This window comes from Emydura macquarii, unplaced genomic scaffold (assembly GCF_026122565.2).
Source record: "Emydura macquarii macquarii isolate MOO-44397 ecotype Brisbane River unplaced genomic scaffold, CSIRO-AGI_Emac_v2 contig_2768, whole genome shotgun sequence".
NCBI lineage: Eukaryota > Metazoa > Chordata > Testudines > Chelidae > Emydura > Emydura macquarii.
This window is the reverse complement of record NW_027132905.1, coordinates 51078400-51096407: the sequence shown is the minus strand read 5'-3', so window position 1 is coordinate 51096407 and position 18008 is coordinate 51078400. Positions and strand designations below refer to the sequence as shown.

Sequence of the window (18008 nt, the reverse complement as noted above, 5' to 3'; positions counted from 1 at the left end):
TCAGCACCGGGCTGGAGACGGGCCCGATCCAAAGCTCTGGGTTGTTCAGGGCCAGGCGATTGATCCATGGGGAGGAGGAGGGGTTGTGGCAAAGTTTGGCCGGGTCTAGGTTTGGATCCGGACCCTCCACCCCCCCAGAGTTTGGGGGAGTCATTGGTTTAGGCCCCCTCCCAACGCCGCCTTCCCTGGTGCCCCCTGGCCCAGCCCTTGGTAGTGGGTGATTGCCGGGGCCATGTTCACGTGGGGGCTAACGGACAGAAGTGAGTGACCTGGAGGCTGTGCAGGGGACCGGTCGGGCACGGCCTGGCCACGGCTGGGACGGCAGCAGAGGCAGCCTGAGGGGCACTGGCCGAGCGAGGGGGAGCCCAGAGCTGGGCTAGCAGGCAGGACAGGACTGCGGGACCTGGCCATAGCCAGGGAGGATCCCAGCAGAGCTGGGGGAGAGGGCGGGGGGCGCAGAAGTGGAACAGCAGGGCAGAGCCAAGAAAGAAAGACCCTTCCCCCAGCAGCGAATTCAAGGCATTTACTGACGGGCGGCAGGTGCAAACCCAGCGCCTGCAGGGGCTCTCCGGCCTCTCCCCGGGTCTCTCTCCTCCTTCGGCTTGGTTCAGGCTGGAATAGCGGGTCCGAGGGCAGCAGAGCTCCCAGCCGCGCCCTGAGTAGAGGATCCCTGCCCCGGGCCACGCGATGGGGCCAGGCCGTGGTGGAGGGAGCCGTGGCATGGCAACGAAGCAAATCCTGCCCTCCAGACCATTGCATGGGGGCAGCCCCGCAGCGAAGGCAGCACGCAGAGCCAGCGGAGCAGTACAACCTCCACCGACAGGTCAGCACGTCGGGGGGAGGGGCCTGGAGCCCACCGGGACGCCCAGCGTTGGGTGACACCCTGCCCTGCGGGGCCCCCCCCCCGAAGAATGGGCAGCTCAGGGGATCAAAAACCAGGGTCCCTCCTCCCTGGTTTGATGCTGGCCCGGGCTGGCAGTGGCTGGAAGGTGTCGCCAGCTGACAGCCGATCAAGCTGCCTTATGTGAAATGAGTTTGGTGGGTCTCAGGCCAGTGGTGAGCACGACCGGCCCTCCTGGCTCAGCCGAGGCAGGGATTTCTCAGGGACCCCCGCCTCCCACTGAATTCCCCTGGGATTTAGACATCCGGCTCCCTGAGACGCCTGGGCCACGGAGGCTGTGTTCTGCTCCCCCCGTGAGGTGCCCATCCCAGGCTGCTCGCTGGCTGGTCTCCGCTGACGCTCTGAGTGGGGTCGTCCTGCAGCTGCACATACGCACAGTCACACCGGCTCAGACCAACGGTCCCTCTCGCCCAGGATGCTGTCTGTAAGCGTGGCCGGGCAGGGAATGCATTGCCAGGAAAGGATGGTTCCCATGGGCTGGCCGTGTCCACTGGGAACAGGCCAGGATCCCGCCCAGACCTGCCAGCAGCCCCTTTCCCAGGAAGCCACTTAGCGAGCGCAGACAGCAGGTCTGTTTATGGAGAGGGTTCCCAGCGCCTCGCTCCCTCCTCGGAGCCTGAGCCAGCGTTGAGCAGGGCTGGGGCCCTGGGAGATCGTCCACGGAGCCGTGGCCCGTGGCTACCGTCCCGTGGTGCAGTGCGGTGGGTGTCCCTTCCCAGCGTCTCCCCCCGCCGGCGCCCGGGCGGGCTCACGCCTGCTCCTCCTCCAGCTGGCGCGTGGCATGTGCGATGCGGTCCTTCTCCCGCAGGTTGCGCAGCCGGGCGCCCCTGCTGGTGATCTCCTCCACGTGCCCCTGGGGGACCCAGCCCCTCTCCCCGTCCGACAGGCGGACGCCCTGCAGCCACCCTGCGCGGGACAGGAGGAGACGTTAGCGCTGCCCGGCCCGCCAGCTGCTGCGACTTCGGGGCCGGAGAGGGGCCGCTTGAGGGGGAAGAAGAGAGACGGATGCAGGGCCGCTTACCATCGCTGGTCCTCGTCCTGACCCCCAGGATGTCTGCCTTCTCCAGGGTCAGCTCGTCGGGCTCCTGGGCCTTGTAGGCTTTGATGCACTGCACCTGGGCCGTATCTAGAGGCAAGAGACTCGTGACAGCGGCAGCAGCGTAAAGAGGGTCACGCACTGTCCAGCAACCCGGAGAGGGGCGTGGGACGGCAGCTCTCCTTCTCCGGCGACGGCCAGATCCTGCGAGGCGCCGTGTCTCCTCAAAGGGCCAGAGAGATCTCAGCTCCCACTGGCTTCGTGGTGCTCAGCGCCTCCCAGGATCGGGCCCCAGAGTGTGCCGCCCCTCCCGCCACTGACTCCCCTGCCCCTGCCTGTGATCCCCCCCCTCAAATCTTCTCCCAACGCAGCACGAGCCTGAGCACTCCCCGGGCTGGGGGGGCGGGTGTGTCAGTGGGAGGCGCTCTCCCTTCTGTGCGAGCGGGACAGACAGCCGCCAACACACCAGGACTGACCCAGGGACCCCCCAGGCTCGCAGCAGGAGCGGCTACAACTTGAGGAAAAGAGCCAGGCTCCAGAGCTGGGCCAGTAACACACACGGCGCCCGCACGGCCATGGGGTACCTGCACACTCAGCGATGTGCTCCCTGTCCGTCTGAGGGCTGGAGGGGACCATTGCCGAGATCCACCGCTGCTTCTCGCTCCTGAGGGGGGCGGAGGGAGCTGGTTAGCACGGCCCGGGGGGGCTGGGGGAGAGCAAGAGCGACCCAGGCCGAACCCCTGATCTGAACAGCCTCGGAACCAGGGCGAGCCCGATCTGCAGCTGGTCACCGATCTCTACAAGGGCCAAACCCAAAGCCCAGACCCTATGGCCCCAGAACCCCAGGACGGTTCTGATCCAGCTCTGATGCCAGGGCCAAACTCGGCAGCCTGCGGACCGGCTCAGGTCCTCACTGGAGTCCTGTGGACCTGCCCCCACGGGCGCTATGCTTCCCACTCCGGTGAGCCTGTCTCCAGGGCAGGCTGGGTCCTTCCCTCCCCTGCAGCCTGGGGGCTGGGGGAACGCGTGTGACGCCCGTGTCAGCAGTGCCCGCGGCTGGGTGGGACGCTGGCACTACCTAAGGGCCGAGCAGGCCCGCTGCTGATGGGGTGAGAGGCGGTGCCTGCGGCCCGTCGCTCAGCCGGCGTGTGGTTTGGACGCTCCCCAGAAATGCTGGTTCTCTACTGGCTGGGTCCCCACCGCTAGCCCGAAACAGCCGGCCAGCAATCAGGTGCCAGGTGACTGCGGGCCGGAGCCCATCACCTTCTCTCCCCCTCCCTGGGCTGGGGGATCGGGGGCCCTGCCCCACGCGGCACTCACTCGGTCTGCGCCCGCAGCAAGATCTGGTGCTTCAGCTGCTGGCGCTCGAAGAGCTGGAGGTGGAAGATTTGTCCCGGGACCCCGTGCAGCTTCATGCTCAGATCGTTGACTTTCAGCTCCGGCATCTTGGCGTGAACGAAGACGGCAAACTTCCCCGTCCTGGGCGTTAGGGGAGGCGGGGGAGAGACAGTGAAGGAGGCGCATTGCTCAGCACCGGCGCGTGGTGGGTGCCGACGCCTGGAGAGCAGGATACGCCGCCCACGTGCAGGAGGGAACCGGGAATCGCCCGCAAATGAGGCACGGGCAGGATTGGCTTTCGCGCTGAGCATCCCCAGCGTGAGAGACGGGCGCTGGCCGCGTGTCCCCCAGGGCTCTCCCCAGTGGGCCAGAAACTATCCCTGGTGATGTCCAGAGCCGGTCGGTTCAGAGCCCCAACTGCAGGGCTGGCCACCGTCGGGGTGAATCCAGATCTTCACCCACCCGCTCCTGAGCTGTGACCTGCTTTCCCCTCCCAGCACAGGGGAAGCTGTGAGCGGGGCATCCCGTGGAGAGCTGTCTGCAGCCTGTCAGCCCAGGTTCTCTCCCTGCTGCATGGAGGACAGCCCACCGCCCCCTCCTGCCCCTCTGGCCCTGTGAGGCCAAGGGGTCCCGTAAAGCGCCCGGGACAGCGCCCAGACTCCAGCCGAGGAGAGCCAGAGGCCTGCAAACATCCACCCCGCTGGACTGTCCCATCCATCCCCTGCAGATGGCCCCCGCCCCGCCCCCAGCGCTCACTCCTTCTTCCTGGAGAGCAAGAGGCAGTCGCTGAAGAGGTGGAGATACACCATCTTGGTGGCGAGCTTGAACTTGGAGGCGAAGGAGCCGACGAGCTGCATGTCCACCTCCACCAGCTCCCCGTGCTTGACGAGCCAGCGCGACTGCGAGATCAGCGGGAAAATCTGCCGAGGGGCCCGGCCCGAGAAGGAGAAGTCAGAGCCTGGCGGGTGTGCGGCGCTCCGTCCCGGAGACGCCAGGGTCACCAAACCGGGACACGCCAAAGCTGCGTCTAACCCAACCTCCTGGCCACGGAGGCTTCAGAGGAAGGCGGGACCCTCCCATGACGTAGCTGGCTCCACGGGCGTGGACCCCAGTGCATCGGACGTGGCTTGATGAGGACGGCGAGCCCCTTACATTTTATCCCAGCTGTGCTTTGGAGGGGGATGGCTGGGGGACCTGGCTCAGCGGACCTGGCTAACGAAGGCCGCTGGGCACAGGAGCTGCAGCCTGACGCTGTTGGGGCCCTTGGAATCCTGCAACGCCCACCCCAGCCCCCGGCTGTAGGGAAAAGGCACCCAGCACCCATAGACACCACGTCTCCATCCAGGACAGCGTGTGAACTGCACATGGCTGGACTCCAGAGCCCACCACCTACATGCTATGGGACTGGGCTTCAAACCCCACCAGAGCCAGGCTTCCTATGCAGTCCTGGCGGCTCACACGGTATCAAACCCAGCTCTGTATGTGTCTATTACTGGCAGGACGCCCTGTCCAGACCCCAGGGCCGGATCCCCAGCGGGTGTAGGTCTGTCTCTCTCCATTGGAGACACAGATCGGCACCAGCTGCAGATCTGACTGATTTCTCCCTGCGGTAGCTCCCACCGTCCCCGGAGTTTGGCCCAAGCCACACACAGCCCAAGCCACGCGCACCCTGGCTGGGTTTTCTATGCGGTTCCCAGCCTTGGTCTATATTCTCTGGACTCGCCGCTTTCCGGGGAAGCCGACGCTCCGAGATTTCGGCCCCTTCCCTTTCTCCCACGTGTGCAGGGGCGGGGCAGCCCCCAGGCTCACCTTACTTTCAAAGTGGATTTTCTTGTTCAGATGAATGAGCTCCTCCGTTCTCTTCATGGACTGGACGCTGGCGTTGCACTCCTTCACCAGCTGGGGAGGTGAGGGGGGCGTTAGCAGCCACCACGCTGCAGCTCCAGGCGCCCCAATCTCTGCTCAGACAGTGCAGAGGCCGGGGGGGGAAGCCACCACATCTGGCCAGCTGAGAATCTCCCCGGCACAAGGGAGCTCCCAGGTAGTGCAGAGCCAGCAGAACTGGTCCCTGCATCATCCCCACGAGCCCTGTGTCCCAGACAGACCTGGCCGGCACACAGTCCCCGAGGGCAGGGGGCGCATTGTTGCCAGCGGGTGGAAGTTAGAGCTGCCCCCAGCTTCTCCGACCTGTGCCAGTGCCCGGGACTCTGTCAAGGCATCGCTGATCAGTGCCACAGAGACTCTGAGCCACGACAACGCAGCGGCCCCACAACTCTCCCTGCAAGGACACCTGCCCTCCCGCCCCCCGCCACAGACCAGCACACGGAAAATTGCAGCCGCACCCCCCCCAGGATTACAATGGCCCCAAGACACCCCCTCTCCCCCACACAGAGAGAGAGAGCGCTCCAGTCACAGCGACGAAGCCGTGCCGCCACCGCCAGCGCCCTGGTGCTGACCGCACACGTGTAGAGAACCACCGGAGAGAGTTTATCCCGCTCTCAAAACGGGCCTTCCTGGGCATTTACCTTCTTGAGTTGGTTGAAGGCCTTGCTGGCCGTGTCCTCATCCCGGGAGCCCTGCAGCGTGCGTTTCAGGATGTTCTGCAAGCAGCAGGGTGCCGAAGACGTATCGAGTTAAGAAGCCGCCCAGGCCCAGGGCGTCAGTCCCGTTCCTGACCCAAACACCTCAGTCCCGGGGCCAGAGATCAACCATCCTGCCTGGCCCCGGCTCAGAGCCGCCAGCCATCGCAGGCTAAATGCCCCAGGAGCTGCACAGGGACATGGCACCAGCCGACGCCAACACTACAGGCGCGGACCTCGGACTGGGCTGGCGCGCTGTGAATGCAAAGGGACTTCACCGAGCTCGGCGCCCAGCCACACGTTGGGGCCTGAACTCAATGGCGAGCGCTCTGGGGCAGGGAACGTTGTATGCGTGCCCTGAGCCAGATGCACGGCGACCCTGCCCCCGGGCAAAGCTTCCCAGGGCCCTTTGCGCTCTGAGCTGCCCTCCCGTCTAACACATGCCAGTGTAAAGTGACGGCAAAACCTGCCAAATCCTCAGGGTAACATTTCGCTCTACACAGAGAGCCAGCTGACAGCAGTAGCTGAATTGCCTGGCTGTTGGCTTTTTAAAGGATGTGGTTTTTAACCTGACGCCGTCCTTTTAACGCCAGGCTGGACTGATCCTCTCCAGTTACACACACACCCCGGGACTCACCTCCACCAGCATCTGCAAGCGCATGACCCTCTGGAAAGGCAGGATGAGGAAGGAGGTGAGAGGCAGGCGCTGACACACTGGCCCCTCTTCCAGCTTCGCCAGGATCCCTGGGAATTTAGGATTGTCCTGCCTGGAAAAACGGGGACGAGAATTTTAACAAGTGCCCAGGGGGTGCGGAGGGAGCTGGGGCGTTGGGGGCGGAGGCTCCTGAGGCGCCGTGGGCATCAGACCCAACCAGGTCACCAAAGCCCAGCAGAGTCTTTCCACTGACGTGAGTGGGCTGCCGGATCCGGCCACAAGCAAGCAGCGAGTCTCCACTGTGCAGCCTGGGCAACACCCCAGGCCCCTCTCTGTGGAGCCGTCCCCACAGGAGAGCCGGGGACTGGGCGAGTACACCCCTGCCCCACCGGGGAGACGTCCCGGCAGGAACCAGCAGGAGTCCGGCCGGGAGCGAGGAGGGACGGGGAAGCTGGTGAGAACCGCCTGGCATCCCTGACGGACGAAATCCCGGAATATCTAAGAGGAGACAGGGCTGGACGCGTGGAGATGGGGGAAGGGGTGGAGGAGGCTGTGCGGGAGACAGGGGACCCCCAGCCCAGAGCTCCGCGCTCAGCTCTCCCCTCTGTGGGAGGCAGCGCCCGTCCCCCCGCGGGCGGTGCAGGGCTCACGCACAGCAGGCGCTGGTAGGTCTGCTCCTGGTAGGCCTGGTTGGTGACGTAGGGCAGGTAGACCCTGCGGAAGGCCGGGCAGTGGCGCAGGACGATGTCGCAGACGTCGAAGTGCAGGACGTCCCGCTCCAGCCGCTCCTCCAGCTCCAGCAGGAACCTGCCGGGGAGCCAGGGCACCGGACGGGGCCTTAGCGGGCAAGCGACCCCCGGCCCAGCCGGCCCCAGTGAAACCAGCGGCCTTCCCCGGCACTGGGGGGGCGGGGGGCGGTCCTACACTGCTGCCCTGGGACGCTCGAGGCCCCGGCTGTAGTTCAGCACCGCTGGGAATGGGCTCCCCCACCCTCCCGTCTGGAGAAGGGTCTGCATCTCCCCCACCCCTCCTGCATTCGGGTCCACGCCTGCCTCCTCTGGGCTGTGTTAGACCCTGAAATGGCCGCAAAGGGGTGCTCGAGAGCAGCACGAGCCTGCACCGTGACCCCCTGGTGCACCGAGGGCCCGCGTCTCCTGAACCTGTCTCCCGTCCTCGGCTCCCCGGCTCCCCTGTCCCCGGGCAGCAGCTGACCTGTCGCTGACGTCCTTCACCTCGGGGAGCTTGGAGAAGAGCCACTGCTTCTCCTTGGCTCCCAGGCACTGGTTCAGCTCCCGCGAGTCCATGAAGTGACCCACCGCGATGGAAAGGCTGTGGATGTAGGAAGCCTCCGAGGTGATCAGCTCAAACTTGGCCTGCAGGAGGCGAGAGCGAGACGAGGTGACGAAGCCCCGGCCCCTTGCGCCGACAACGTACCGGCCAGAGGCGTTGCCAGCACCGGGCGCTGCAGGGGGCAGCTGTTAGGATGCAGGGACGTGGTACATGCAAGGACAGGAGTATGTGACAGGGCTGCCTGGGACAGCAGGGGACCAAACCCGCTGGCCCAGGCGGGTCCTGCCAGTCCCGTGGCCCCTGGGATGGTAACTGCCAGGCTGAGATGATCCGACCAAGGGACGGCGAAGCGCTCCCAGGAAAGGACCATCACTGGGCCCTGGGCGCCGGCCTCCGCCCGCTCACCTCCTGCAGCTTGCACTCCTGGAGGCTGATGGTGCTCAGCAGCCCGCTGCTCCGCACGTCCGGGATGTCCTGCCACAGCAGGAAGGCGGAGCCGCGGGAGGAGCGCGGGGAGCGGAAAGAGGCGCTGGGCGAGAGGTTGGCCTTGGGCGGCACCAGGGCCTCGTCCTCCACCTCCGCCAGGGCGTCCTCACGCTGCTGCCGCTGGATCTCCCGGTCGATGGCGGCGTCGCTGTACTCCTGGTACAGGATGGCTGCGGGGGTGAGGGGGGGGCAGTCAGCAGGGAGCGAGACCCCAGCCCCAGCCTGTCTCCCAGGCCAACGGACACCGGGACCCTAGGGGCGCCGTGTCGGGGTGGGGAAGGGGTCAAGTAGCTGGTTGTAAGGCCAAGCTGCCATGTCGGGGGGGCAAGGGGGCTGGCACTGGGGCGAGGATGCAGGGGGGAAATGGCCTGGGTCTAAGGGGGGGAGAAGGAGACTGGCCATAAAGGCAGGGGAGAGGGGCCTCGCCAGCTTTGCCCTCTGCCATCTAGCCAGGCCTGTGGGTGCCCCGGCCAACAGCTCTTCCACTCAGGGTCTGTGTTGCACTGGCTGGCCATGGGTGAGGCCACGCGGCTCGTGCCCTGGTGTTAAAGGGCTCAGCATGGCTGTCCCGCCAGCCGCAGCCTGACGGCGGATCTCGACAGGGCGTGGATGCCTAGCGGTGGAGGGGAAATGCCCCCGGGAACGGGGAGCCCGCTGCTTACAGTTCAGGAGGAACCTCGACTGCCGCCTCTCGCGCTGGAGCAAAGCGCTCCAGCCCCCCTCGGGCTCTGCCTCGCTCCTGCAAAGGGGAGAACATGGCGGGGACGGGTTAGAGCTGAAGTCTGCTCCTGGGGCCCCCCCCCCAAGCGACTCACCGGGTGTAGGAGCAGAGCCTGGGTGTGGAGCTGTGCCATGGGACCTGATCTGAGCCTGCTCTCCCAGTGCTGATCCGGAGTCACACCAGGCCCCAAGTGGCATCACCGAGATCCGAACCAGGCCCAGAGAGGCGCTGGCGAGATTCTCTAAGGCCTGGCGTCGCCACCGTGCAGCAGGGATGAGCCAGCGGGGCCAGGGCATCTCTTTGCCATCACTATCTTCCCTGCCCCACCCGGGCACCTGGAGACGCTGCGCCCTGCCCTATGGACACAGCCCTGCTTTTCCATTGCCCTGCGCCTGGGACGGGCATTCACACCAGACCAGGGGGGTGTGACATGCAGCAGGCTGATGGCGATGCAAGCTGCAAGGGGGGGGGACACTTCCTGGCTGTGTGTTCCCTCCCCCTTTCCAAATGCCTGCATGGCCAGAACCTGCCGGTTGGCCCCCAGCCAGGTGCTCGCGCCAGGTGAAAACGGAGAGGATCATTTATTGGGGTTTTTTAGATTTTTAAAAAAATCATCAACTCAAAAAAAGATGATTAGAAAACCGGGGGCTGGGAAATGCCTCTCTGGTGCCTCTCCCCTGGATCAGACTTGCCTGGGGGGCTGCAGTGGGTGAAAGAGGGGATACGGCCTCCACACCATGGGGCCGGGCTGGAGCCCATAGGGCGGATCCCATGGGGGATCATCCCCTTCTCCGTGGGGATGCTGAGTTTGGTGGGCGGCGCTGGATGCTCACCGATAATGGGGTTTGCAGCTCAGTCCCTGCCACCCCATGCCCTGGGAAATCCAGCCCCACCAGCTCCTCCGAATAACTCAGCATCAACTTCCTCCATCTCCAGACGGTCTAGATCCCTGCCCACTAGCCTGCTGGGCTGGGAACACCCCACTAGGGTGGTGGGCTCTCCCCGCACTCCTTACCTGGCTTACCTGGGCCAGACGTTCCCTGGCTCGCTGGGCGATCCTGGGGACGGGTGGTCATCACTGCCCGAGCTGCTGCGGCTCTGCTCTCTTCCGTTCTGTTTGCCTGCAAGGATGGAGGCCGATCACAGCCGATCAGGGAGGAGCTGGGTTGGCATCCGTGTTAGGGCACCCTTCCTTCCCTGCCACACTGGATCACACCATTGGTGCATCGCTAACCTGCACCAAACAGGCCTCATATCCCAGGGGAAGAGGGAAAATCCCATCATGCACCTGTGCAATGATGGGGGAAGAGAGGGAAAGTGGTCCAGGATTCCACCCCATCTCTTCATCACAGCTGCGGAGACTCCACCCTCCTCTCGTGCTTTCGGGGGGTCCTGCCAGTCTGGGAGGAAGCACTTGGGCAGTGGGGGGTGGGTGGGCTGGCATTACCTCCTCCCAGGAACATGATTCTCCACCATCTTCATTTGGGGGACCACTTGACGAGAGAGACCTTCTCGCAGGCCCACCATCGCCACTCCCAGTCCTCACCACTGAATGTGGACTGAATGTGGACAAGCACAATGGACCATCGCGTGGAAGCTGCTAACCTGGCGCTACAGCAGGACTGAGTGTGTGATGCAAAGCGCACTGGAGTCATGAAAAGAAAGAAAGAAAGAAAGCCCCCCAGCCGACCAAACCGGTTTGACCAGTAAGGCCAGTGTGAGAGTCCCAGTACCTTCCTGGCTCGCCCAAGCTCCTTTCTCCCTGGAAGCGCTCCTGGCAGAGAGAGACTTGCCCAGCTTGAGGGAGAAGGTGGCCCTGCGCTGAGACAGCTGCAGCCTGTTCATGAGCTCCGAGGCCGAGAAGCGCCGTCTCTCTTGCTCTGCTGAGCCTTTGGCGCTCCGGCCAGGCGAGCATGGGGGCACCGCCAGGTCCAGCGTCTCGGGAACCTTGTGGGGAGGCCCCTCAGGAGCCGGCCCCGGGTCCGGCTGGTCCATCTCCTGCAGCGCGAGCTCCCCTGCAGGTCTGACACCCGCATGAACTGGGGAGGCTGGGAAGTTGGCATCTCCGTCCAAGCTGGGGGGCTTGTCAGTGAGGGTCTCTGGGGAGTAGACCCTGATCTTCCTCCCTGGAAGGAAAGAGGATCCGCAGTCACGATCAGGCCCCAGCTAGCAGGAAAGCGGGGCAGCGGGGCACGGGGAAGCAGCAGCTGCCCAGGGGAGGAGAAGGGAGACAGCTCCTGGGGCTGCTCCATCTCCTGGATCTCAGGGCCTTCCAGACTGAGAGCTTTTCCATCCTCACGGTGTTACCCACCGCGCAGGGCATCAGCAGGCGTGAGCCCGGGAGCAATAGCACAGACTTCTGCCGCTTGAGCCGAAGGAGTAATTCCACCTGCTGGCAGCAGTAGAAGGCTATTATCCTCTCTGTGGATCAATCACCAGAGCGGGGTACGACATGCACAAGGCATGAGCGTTACCGTCACCCACATCTCTGCCTGCCCCTGCCTGTTTTCACAACTATGCTCTGCCGCTTCAGCAGCTTCTGTTCAGGGGTCTCAGCCCACAGCTGCCCCTCCCTCTGCCCCCATTGTGAGACGGGATGCTCCCTGTTCTACAGATGGGGAAACCGAGGCACAGAGGAAGCCGATGGCTAATCCTGAAATAGAATCTAGGCCTCCTGACTCCCTGCCGCCAGGCCGTCCTCCCCTCCTCACTCTAGGTGCAACGTGAGCAGCCAACCCTATAATAAACCATCTCTGGAGCCACTTCAGGACGGCTGGGACCACACACATCTGGGGAGCAGGGACCAGAACCGGCCTCCTTTTGCTCTAACGCTGCAGACCTCTCCCTGGGCTGGAGGGCAGAGCAGGAGATCATAAATGTTCCCTCCTGGCCTTCAGCTCCATGCCTCCTCCCTAGCATCCCCTGCCACAAGCCCCCTCTCAGAGATCCTCAGCTTGGGTGGTACCCCGGGAAGGGGCCTCTATGGCGGGCAAGGCTCCCACCCCCAGACTAGAGAGGTGGCCGGACCCCCCCTGCCTGCCCTCCCCGTCCAGCGCCTGAGGCCAGCCTTTTCCCGGCACGCAATACTCACAGGCCAGCTTCTCCTGCCCCGCCCCATGGGACCCTCGCCGCCGGGACTCGGACAGCCACGGGGGACTCACGGGCCCACCGAAGACGTCATGGAGAAAGGAGTCACTGTGAGATGAGGGCGAGGAGCGGGACGGCTCGAAGGAGGTGCCGTGGGGCCAGCTGTCCGCCTTCCCCACCACCTGCCGGCCCTGTGGGGCAGAGATCCCCGCCGCCCCTTGGCGAGTCCCGGAGCATCCGCCCGCCGCATCGCCTCCAGCGGGGACCCCGGAGTCCGGGACCCAGCCCAGCCTGGGGTGGAAGTCCGTGGAGCTCTGGTGGTTTGGGGGCCAGCCTTCTGGGCCCAGCTGTGGGGTCCCCAGTCTGTCGATGGGGGAGCCGAGGAGCCCCAGGCCCTGTGAGGAGCACGGGAAGCGAGTAAAGTCCCCTTGACTGGGAGGCTGGAGGTCGGGAAGCTCCACGAAGGACAAACTCTCCTGCTTGCAGACAGCCACGTGGTGCCTTGCGCGGCAAAGCCGGTCATCTAGGCGGTCCCCCGGGGCCTGGGGCTCGCCCACGGCGAGGATCCCCATCCGCTCGCTCCCTCCTCGGTACGGCCGGGACGTCAGGTGTGGCTGGAAGTCCGGCCGGGGGCGGTAGTCCATCACCGCCGGGCCGGCCTGCCCTAGACCTGCGGAGGAAGCACAACGGGAAGGCATCAGGCACAGGGGCAACGCAGGCCGGGCCCCCCTCCAGAGACGCCCCCGCGGTCAGCTCGCCGGGGCAGTGGCGGAGGAGGGGCCTGGTCTCTGAATGGGATCAAGCCCCCCCGGTAGAGGGGAGCTGCTGAAGCAACCATGAAACCGCCCAGTTCTCCCAGCAGGCCTGGCCAGCCCGAGGAAGGGGAGAGGGCACCCGCCCGGCTGCCCCACGGGTGGATCTCAGAACCCGTTCCCAGAGGCAGGGGCGATGTGACACCTCCTGCCCCACCACCCGCCTGTCTGCTCCCACGACCCAGCCTGTCCTCAGCGCACGTCCACACACCAGTCACGTCTACATGGGCACAGCGGCGGGGGCTGAGGGCCAGCCTGACGCCGGTGAGGCAGCAGCCACGGGTTCAAGACCCTCCTCTGCTGTGTGGTCTTGAACAAGACGCTTCGCTCCCCCCGCCGTGGGCCCCCGTGTGCTCAGTGGGGCCGAGGAGAGGGACACAGACGAAGCCCTCCAGGGTCCTACGTGCGATCACACAAGTAGCGCCGTCAGCGCCACGTCTCCAGGCAGCTGGACGCCGGGCCAGCGCGACACACACAAGCACGGTACGGAAATCACAACGCCCGCAGCACGAAGGGCCACGGCTACGGTGGGAGAAAGGCCTTCCGCCAAGCAAACCGAGTCTGCTCCAGAGGAACTGACGCTGAGCTCCTCTCTGCTCTCCCGTCCCGTCCCGCTGCGCTGGCTCCCTCCAGCCCACGGACATGGACGGGTCGAGGATGCTGCTGGAACTCCTCTCTCCTGCTGGGAGAGCCTGAGACTGCAGCATCTGCCCTGCCCCACCGCCTGGGCCCCAGCACTGTTCCCCGTCATGGTGACCCCTCCCGGGAAAGGCTGGGCCCAGAACACTAGTGCGTGGGGATAGCTGCCCTGCCTCACCAGGTGCAGGGGCTGCACTCGGTACAGAGACACACACCCCCCGGCACATGAACTGCCCAGCTGTCCCCCTTGTCCTGTCCCATCCTCGCTGCTGCCTGGACAGACCCCTGCCCGGGAGCCCAGGGCTTGTCGGAGCCCTGCCTACAGGAAAGCAGTTATTTCCCCGGAGAAGCCAGAGCGGGTGGCACAAAGAGACCTCCGAAACCGTGGTCCTCTCTCGTTGCAGTAGACAAGTGATGGGGTTTGCCAAGATGTCCTTGGCCAAAATGACTCCTTCCCCCAATTGCATCATGCTGTCCGTGCTCCACCCCCGATCTGGCTGCGTTTCAGGGGCCCCGCTGTGTGCGTCGTGTGGGATCCTCTGTGCTGAAGGTGCCACAGAAACCTAAAAAGATGCGGCTGAGAAAGCCTCAGCGTGAAACATGCATGGCTGGGGAGCCCGGGACTGGCGCAGCCTCCAGGCTAAGAGCAAAAAGCTCATCACAGAGGGGCCTGATGAGGATTGAAATGGACCCCTGCCCTGCCCTGTGTTAGCTCCAGGATCCATTGCTGGTGGCCAGGGAATTCCAGTTCCAGGTCTTCACCCCTGCTAAGGAGCAGCCTCTGGAAACCTGCCTGTCTGCCAGGAGTCCAGGCTTGGCTGACAGTAGCGCTTTTCACCTGCGAGCGGCAAAGGGAAACGCTGGAGTAGAGTTTCGTGGCCGGCCAGGAATGGATCCCAGGTGCAGATCAGAGCACTGCACATTAAAGAGCTCGGCACAGGTTCTGCAAGTACTAGACAAAAATAGCAAGAGCCGCAGAGCTGGGATCGTCCGGGGCACTGGAGGCTGAATACTCAGGGGTGAGTCCTGGGAAGAATTTTTAACTGGGCAGGGAGCACAGACAAAGAGCAGCGAAGAACCCAGGAGTTGACCTGCTTACCCAGGGCTCTCTCAGTGGTGCCGAGCCTGGGGACACAGACAGAGCCTACCCCAGAGGCATGTTTGGGGTCCAAATGTTATGCCAGGCAACTCGTGCCAGGGCTGGAAGAGGAGGGAGAGTTACAGGAGACGGTGAAAAGGGGAAGGGCAGCAAGAGAGAAGGAACAGAAGGGGAAAGTCAAGGGACAGAGGGGGGGACGGGACGGGAAAAGGAGGGAAGAAAGAAGACCGAAGGGGGAAAGGGACAATCAGGAAGGCAGCCGAACACCCAGAGGGAGCAACAGAGAATGAGGAGCTGGGCACAGCGAGGCGGTGGGAAGGGATGCTGAGCCAAGAGACACCGCAGAAGTTTGCAAAGGCTTTTTATCCAGCCCCCACCATCCTCCAGGGCTGGCGCTGTCAGATCTCGCCAGACTGGGCCGTGATCGGTACCAGGAGCTGAGCCTGCCAATGAAAATCCAGGGTTCTGCAGGAAGTGGGGGGCACTCGGCCAGCCCGGAGCCAGTGTCCCCACACCGTGGTAGAGGGGTGCCGTGCTGCAGGGAGCAGGGCTGGTGATTTAGCAGGGGGCGCTCCGGGACAGCACAGAGCCAATGCCCCATGGGGCGCTGTGCTGCAGAAAGGGGGGTGATGACTCAGCATCGGGGCTCGGAGTGGGGTAGTCCAGACGTTGGATTGTCCCAGCAGGCGCCCTACAGATATCACCGGCCACCGGCCACCAAAACGTTACAGGTCTTGTAACATCTGGGCGCACACTGGTTCTCGTCCAGCCTGCTCAGGACTGATCTCTGCCGGTGCTGGCCCCACCTGCCCCTCTGGGGAAGCAATATTGAAGGAATGATTCGGGGTAAAGTTTGGAACTGTGACGTGGGCTGAGCCAAGGTGGTGCACCACAGACAGCGAAGTATGCACCTGCTGCAGAACCAGGGAGCTGCGGCAGGACAGAGGACTTGCAGCAAGCCAGCTGTGAGAGCAAGCGGGTGGCGCAAGCTGATGCGCTGCGGTCATTAAAGCTGAGACCCATCCACGCGTTGTCAGCTGAGGGAGCCCTGCTCTTTGCGAGTGAGTGCTCAGCCCGTCGGCTGCATTGAGAGGCTCCTTTTCAGAGTTTTGCCCACAGAGCAAAGCTTCTGGTTGAAGAGCTGCTGTTCCAGGGTGCTCCACAAATCCGCAGGCGGACTCGGATTCTATGGCAGCCGTGGGGTTAAGCATTGAACTCCAGGGAAGATGAAAGACTGTCGTTTGCAGCATCGCTCCCATAATGGAATCATGCTGCATGTTCCCCTCCTTGGTTCCCTGAACAACGGGATTGAGCGTGATCAAAGGAAAGCAAGCAGCTGCAACTCTCAGCGGCGCTTGAGGAAGGAGTCCCTGCGCACCAGGAAATGCCCCCATAACAGAACGCCTTGTTGTAACGCCTGGCACATTGCCCACCTTAACTAACATGGTGCCAGGATTTTGGCATCAGTCAAATAGCAATTTACGTTTCTCATGAAAAATAAATGCAGAGCAAAATTGCAACTTTTGACAACGATGTCGTCCAATCTACACAAACCAAGGGATGCCACCGGCCGGTTACACCCCTCGAAGGGCTGGTGTTCCCTGGAAAAGGGGGTCTGAAGGAAATGTCAGACACTGGAGAAACGTTAGTCACTCGGCCCTTATTAAAACAGTCCCAGCAAACCTCACTCACCCCCAAGCAGCTCAACATAGAACACTAGTCCTATCGAACTGCTTGAGTTTAGCAATGCACAGACTAGGCATGTAAAAATGATGCTCTAGCCCCAAAGACGGCATTTTTGTGGACCTTTTCCACCCTGTTCAAATGGAAACCCTGAGGCAGCCTGCGCTGGGTCTCAGAGGAGACTTGCAGAAGGTTACCAGCCCTTCCGCCTTGCCTGGCTCGTGGGCTCTGTTCTACCATTGCATTTCTACAGGAACAGGGCCGAGATGTGCGCTCCTGCAGGCCTACTCCGGCACATCCCTCCCCCCCTTCAGGACAGCTGCACCGAACCATGCAGGGCAGTTGCATGCGGATAAATGCTGGGATTCAAATCTGTGGAACCCAACACAACCAATGCCACGTGCTCCTAGTCCTTCCTCAGCTCTTCTGATAGCACCACCCATCTGGAGCTGTTCCCTGCAGCTGCTGCCTGCCCCGGAGGGCAGAGTTAAGGTTGAGTGTGGGGGGTGTCCTTTGGCTCTGTATTTCCCAGGTTTCTGAGGGTTACGTTTAGCCACTCTCCATGTCCCAAAAGGGCACGAGGTGGCGTGGGGCAACCTGAACTCGGGGCTACTGATGCTTTGAGGCAGTTCACTGGGATTTCTGTCACTCGAGATCACGGTTATTTAAGGCAGGCGAGGGGCGTAGCTGGCGAGGTCCCGAGAACTAAGGTGTCTGCAGGGCTCAGTCTTGGAGTTAAGGCTCCACCTATTCCTGTGCTTCCAGCTTCACGCAGCTCCAGCCCGGGTTCTTCTCCTCTCCAGGGAGGGGATTGGAAGCAAAACATATTGCAGCTGGGCACAGGATCCCCTCCCCAGCTGCCTTTACTGCAGGCAGCAGCATGTGGGAGACAGGGAAGTCCTGGAATGGAATTTAGAGTTCCCCTGAAGTGGAATCTGGGAGCATTAAAAAAAAAAATCTGTCTAGGGACCGGGAGAGCCCCGGTTGCTTGGGACGGTGACTTGGGAATAATCCCAGGCCATAAAAATCCTCCTTGCTTTGGAAAGCCCCTTAACCCCGGAGCGTTACTGCGCTTCCGACCCGCCACGTTCTTCCACAAGCAGCTGGGCTGGGGGGAAGCCCTGGGCATCCAGTGGAAGAATATGAGTTCAGTGTCAACCGCTGGACCAGGGCTAGGACTCCTGGGTCCCACCAGGTCCCGGGCGAGGAGGAGGGCTCTGACGAGAACTCTGACCGTACCAGCAGCCCAGGGGCAGAGCTGGTGTCTCTGTGATGACTCCCATCTGAGCCAAACGCATCCCTGGCATAACTCCGCTGACAACGATGGCGTCTCAGGGGGTTGTCTCATGTCTGTCAGCTTGGGGAGAGAGGCCTCCCTGGGATCCGGACTCTTCCTGGTGGGGCTGCCCCAAATCACCTCATTTTAGGGGCGGAGAAGGGTGGAACCTGGACAGGAGAGTCTTAGATGCAGGATCCACGTTGCCACCCCCTTGTCCCCCCCACAGGGCCCCAGAGCTCTGGCTCCAACCCGCGCCCCAATGTCTACTCTGCAGCTGTATTGCCCTGCAGCCCACGTCAGCTGACACAGACCAGCCACAGGTGTCACACTGTCCCCCTCTTGCTGCTGCCAAGCGCTGCTCCATGCAGCCACAGATCAGCCTGGCCCTCTCTGTGTCCCGCAT

The 18008-nt window shown here is 63.4% G+C and overlaps 1 protein-coding gene across 1 annotated transcript; it reads right to left on the bottom strand.

Annotated features, from left to right (window-relative positions):
* Positions 1-1353: 1353 nt before the first annotated feature.
* Positions 1354-18008, bottom strand: ARHGEF19 (Rho guanine nucleotide exchange factor 19). Its single transcript, XM_067566665.1, is given in 17 exon segments — positions 1354-1807; positions 1923-2027; positions 2522-2601; positions 3258-3416; positions 4032-4195; positions 5085-5174; positions 5801-5875; positions 6492-6621; positions 7164-7316; positions 7722-7882; positions 8205-8455; positions 8948-9024; positions 10031-10127; positions 10740-11132; positions 12098-12746; positions 12748-12763; positions 17917-18008. Coding segments are annotated over 17 exon segments (2850 nt in total). The 3' UTR covers positions 1354-1649.